General features: G+C 47.1%; 2 protein-coding genes and 1 pseudogene across 3 annotated transcripts in view; 2 read left to right on the top strand and 1 right to left on the bottom strand.

Moving 5' to 3' along the window:
* The window catches only part of LOC137976620 (uncharacterized), a 3,661-nt pseudogene extending 194 nt beyond the window's left edge, over positions 1 to 3,467 (top strand).
* LOC137976448 (NLR family CARD domain-containing protein 3-like) overlaps positions 1 to 5,000 on the bottom strand; it is a 42,364-nt gene that overhangs the window by 10,400 nt on the left and 26,964 nt on the right. The window lies entirely within an intron of this gene.
* Positions 3,815 to 4,990, top strand: LOC137976619 (uncharacterized). The gene has a single exon (XM_068823992.1). The coding sequence runs from the start codon at positions 3,815 to 3,817 to the stop codon at positions 4,988 to 4,990; it is 1,176 nt and encodes a 391-aa protein (XP_068680093.1).

Raw genomic sequence — 5,000 nt, 5'->3', positions numbered from 1 at the left:
TGGAGAAGAAATCTTAAAATGGAGCACAGACCTTGAAGAAAATTAAGCGTGTTTGAAAAGGCCATTGACAACCTCGGGTCAAAAATTAAGACGTTCAGGAGCGTGGCGCTCGAAAACGAAAAGAAAAGGGAGGAAGATGAAGCAGCTGTAATTAGAGAAAAGAAATTTCAAGAAGAGATGCGTTTTGAAAGGAAAAATTAGAGCAGAAACTTAAATACGAGGCGAAAATCGAAGAAAACCGAAAATGCCAGATTAAAGAACAATCAATCAACGCGAAGCTGCCCAAATTACAAATTACAAGGTTCAATGGCACGCATACAGATTGGCTGAGGTTTTGGAACCAGTTCAAAGCAGAAATTGACTCGGCCGATGTGCCCCAAATCACCAAATTTTCTTATCTGAAGGAGCTGCTGGAGCCACGGGCTAGAACAACAGTTGACGGCCTACCTGTTACTATAGAAGGCTACGAGAGGGCGAAAAGCATATTGAAAACTAATTATGGAAAGGTTAGCGAAATAGTTAACGCGTATGTAAACAACGTAATTTCTTTGCCCGCTATCCATGGAGCGAACCCCAACAAAATCATGGAATTTTACCAGAAGCTGTCCCCAAATCTTCAAGCATTGGAGACTATGGGTAAATTAAAGGAAATCAATGGTTACGTTCGAATGACGCTCGACAAGTTGGAGGGTATAAAAGGTGACCTGGTGCGCACTGATGACAACTGGCAGGAATGGGATTTTCCAAAACTACTTGAAGCCTTGCGCAAGTGGACAGAAAGAAACCCTCCGAAATTGGAAGATAAATATCAGCAAGAAAAACCAACGCTGCCTAAGCCACCTCGATCAAGGACGTACCAGGCCAATCAACAAGACCCCAGAAGAAAGCCATGTGTTTACTGCGATAATTCATCTCACCAGTCCATCAACTGCGATAAAGTCACCACGATACAAGAACAAAGGAGACTGTTGAACGTAAAACAACTTCGTTTCAATTGTACTGGTGCAAATCATAAGGCCTCAGAATGTCGCAGCACTTCCACCTGCAGAATTTGCAAACGGCGTCATCATTCATCTATCTGTGAGAAAACATCTCAACATCAAGAACATATGTTAGTGGCAACCAGAAGAGGCGCGGTTACCTATCCAGTCGTTGTAGTTAACATGGGAGGGATACATTGCCGTGCCCTACTTGATACCGGTGCTGGGAGCTCATATGCTTCTGCCGCATTAATCGACCGACTAAGGAAACAACCAGTGCGAAAAGAGCTGAAACGAATTGAAATGATGATGCAGGCAACAACAAGAGAGATTGAAATCCATTAAGTCGTTGTTAAGAGCTTATCAGGTGCATTTCAGCTTCACACCGAGGTAACCAAAGTAAATCGTTGTGTCCTGCTCAGCTTAGGCAACCCGGGATACAAGGACATGATTGGACGATACCATCATCTGAAAGGGGTAGAAATGGAAGACATCGCTACGATTTACCAATTCACCTTATCCTTGGTGCCAGCGAGTACGCTCAAGTCAAAACAGAGACTACACCCAGAATCGGCAAACCCGGAGAACCCATCGCAGAATGAAAGCGCCTGGGGTGGACTATCTTGTCACCCGGAAGTGAAACAAATTTCACCAGCATGTTCCTAACACAAACTTCTGCTGTTGACTACGAGAATCTCTGCAGACTTGACGTGCTCGGATTACAAGACCATTCGGTTGGCGATCAAGACCTTGTTTACAAAGAGTTCAAGGAGCAACTCCTAAAGGACCCAGAAGGATGGTACGAGACTGGCTTACTCTGGAAGGGCAACCATCCACCTCTTCCCAACAATAAGCCAGGCAGTCAGAAACGCCTGGAGAACCTCGTAAAGAAGCTGGAGAAGCAACCAGGGATGTTGGAAAAGTACGATGAAATTATCCGAGATCAACTAGCCCAAGGAATAGTCGAGTGTGCCGAAGGCGCACCAGAAGGCAAAGAATTCTATATCCCACACAAACCAGTCGTGCGAGAGACGGCGGAGAGCACAAAAATCCGCATTGTTTATGATGCTTCTGCGCAAGCCTACCACCAGGCCCCATCCCTCAACGATTGCCTTGAGACTGGGCCACCATTGCAGAACAAGCTTTGGAGTGTGCTGACAAGGAACCGCTTCCACCCAGTGGCATTAGCTGGAGACCTAAGGCAAGCCTTCTTGCAAGTGCGAATAAGAGAGGAAGACCGAGACCCAATGCGGTTTCATTGGTTGAGAGATTTGGAGAGCAAGAAAGTCAAAACCCTGCGTTCCACATGAGCGCTGTTCGGGATGTCAACGTTGCCATTTCTGTTGGGCGGAGTAATCGAACAGCATCTTAACAACCTCCAACACAAGTATCCAGACACAGTAGAGGAAATAAGAAAAAGCCTTTACCTTGATGACCTAATCAGCGGGCGATAAAACGATCGCGCATGCACAGCATTTAAAGGAAATGTCCCAGACCATCTTCAGAGAGGCAAAATTCGAGCTACATAAATGGCACTCTAATGTCCCTATCCTGGAGCGGCCAGAATATCGAGAGGAAGGACCAGAAGAACAGCAGAGTTCTCAAGGATGCGAAGCCCAAACCTACGCCAAAGACCAGTTGGGTGTAAAAGGAGGACAAACGAAATTGCTCGGTGTGCGCTGGAACAAGGCCACGGACAAAATCCAAATCAGCTTTCCGGAAGCGATCGAGAATGTCACCAAGAGAGAAGTCCTGGGGAAGTTAGCAAAGATATATGATCCCTTAGGGTTAGCGTCGCCCATCACTCTGGAGGGAAAGATGCTCTACCGACAAGCGTGTGAGCTGCGAATTCCATGGGACCAAGAACTACCAAGGAAACAGACGGCCAGCTGGAAGACGTGGGAGGGAAATCTTCCCGAAATAATTGAAGCACCAAGAAGCATCGTTCAGTACCAGGGAGAAATAACCAGCATTAACCTCCACGCTTTTGGCAATGCAAGCAGCCAAGGCTTATCAGCAGCAGTATACGCTGTGTCTCATCAACCCTCACGTACATCACAGGGACTCGTAGCCGCCAAGTCCAGGCTTGCAAAGAAGGGATTAACCATACCGAGGCTTGAACTGGTAGCCAGCCATATGGCTAGTAATCTGGTGCACAACGTGAAACAAGCCCTACAAGGATTTCCCGTAACAAGTGTCCATTGCTGGCTAGATAGCAGTGTTGCTCTCCACTGGATCAAGGGTGGTGGGGAGTACAAGCAATTCGTGAGTAATCGCGCCCGAAAAATTCAAGACAAGGAGTACATTCATTGGCGCCACGTGGGTTCAAAGGAAAACCCTGCCGATCTGGGCAGTCAAGAAGGAAAAGCAGGAGAATGTGTGGATCTGTGGTTTCAAGGACCGTCCTGGTTACCATACCCAGAGAATTGGTCGTCAGACATCGTTACTATAGCCCAAGCAAAGAAACTCAAGCTGAGGCAAAAGTAATCAAGGAAGTTCTTGCCGTGGCAATAGCAGATGACAAAGAACTTGACCAGTTATTACAGAAGTGGGATCTTTGGAGGGCGGTTCGAATTTGTTCATGGATAACACGGTTTATCCAAAACTGCAAGTTGAAACATCAACAGAAGATCAGCGGTCCTCTCAACACTGCGGAGATAAACCGTCAGATAGAGTTCTGGGTGCGAGATAGTCAAGTCAGATGCCTGAATACAGTCAGTTTCAAAGAAGATCAGCTACGATTAAGCCTTCAGAAGAACGAAAGTGCACTGTTCACCAAGAAGCTGGTCATGCACTTGCACACCCAAACCTTGCACGGGGGAGTCGGCATGACGATGGCGAAGGTTCGAGAGAAGTACTGGGTGCCACGGTTACGACGTTTGACGAAGCAAGTGATTAGGGGCTGCCATGGCTGCAAAAGATTTCAAGTGGCGGCACTCCCAAATCCACCAACAGGCAACTTGCCGAAGGAAAGAACAGCTGGATCAGTACCATTCAAGTTCATTGGAGTGGATTTTGCTGGACCAATTAAGTACCTCAGCAAGTCCAAAAAGGAAATGAAGGCTTACATTGTTCTTTACGCCTGTAGTCTCACCCGAGCGGTCTACCTGGACCTGTTACTGAGCCAGAGCACTGACGAGTTCCTAAGCAGCTTAAAACGATTTATATCAAGAAGAGGGCGCCCCGAAAAGATCTTTTCAGACAATGGGAAAACCTTTGTGGCACCAGTGAAGTGGCTGAGGCACGTTATGAAGGATGAAAGGTTGAACTACTTCCTTGCCAGACAAGAAATAACTTGGCAATTCAACCTCAGCCGAGCCCCATGGTGGGGGGGACAATTTGAGATATTGATCAGCGTAGTGAAGCAGAGTCTGTACAAGTCCATTGGTAATGGAAACCTCAGATGGCACGAACTTGAAGAGGTCATCTTAGATGTGGAGAGAATTATTAATGACAGACCCCTCGATTATGTGGAGGACGACGTCCAAATGCCGATACTGACCCCCAGCGTTACGCTCTTCGGCCAACCAAATCAACTCCCAGAGGAAGACCCGAGTAACATAGAGGATGACAGCCTCAGAAAACGAGCCAAGTACCTGCGAAGGTGCAAGGAGGTGCTGTGGTTGAGATGGAAAAACGAGTACCTCAAGTCCCTCAGAGAGCGCCACAACCTTAACCAGAAAACCAAAGAAACAGCCTTGATTGCGGGAGACGTTGTACTTATCAAGGGTGAAGAAAGAAATCGAGGATTGTGGAGGATCGGTGTAGTGGACAAGTTAATCCCTGGTGGAGACGGGATAGTGAGACCAGTGCTACTGAGGGATGGAAAATCTTTCCTGGAACGACCAGTTCAACATCTCTATCCACTTGAGCTGTCCTGTGACAGAAACACCAAAGAGGGGACTGCTAGATTGAATGCTCGAGCTTCAGAGTTCCAACCTAGACGTGCTGCAGTCAGTGCCCCTCAGCGCATAGCTGCGATAGCAGAAGATGAACTAAATGAGGACTGAACTTTTCAAT

The sequence above is a fragment of the Montipora foliosa genome, chromosome 11, assembly GCF_036669935.1.
Source record: "Montipora foliosa isolate CH-2021 chromosome 11, ASM3666993v2, whole genome shotgun sequence".
Taxonomy (NCBI): domain Eukaryota; kingdom Metazoa; phylum Cnidaria; class Anthozoa; order Scleractinia; family Acroporidae; genus Montipora; species Montipora foliosa.
Note: the sequence above shows the minus strand (reverse complement) of the source record. Positions and strands in the feature narration are given on the sequence as shown.

Excerpts from the sequence above, each read along its gene's own strand:
- LOC137976619 (XM_068823992.1), top strand. The coding sequence starts at position 3,815 with ATGGCGAAGGTTCGAGAGAAGTACTGGGTGCCACGGTTACGACGTTTG.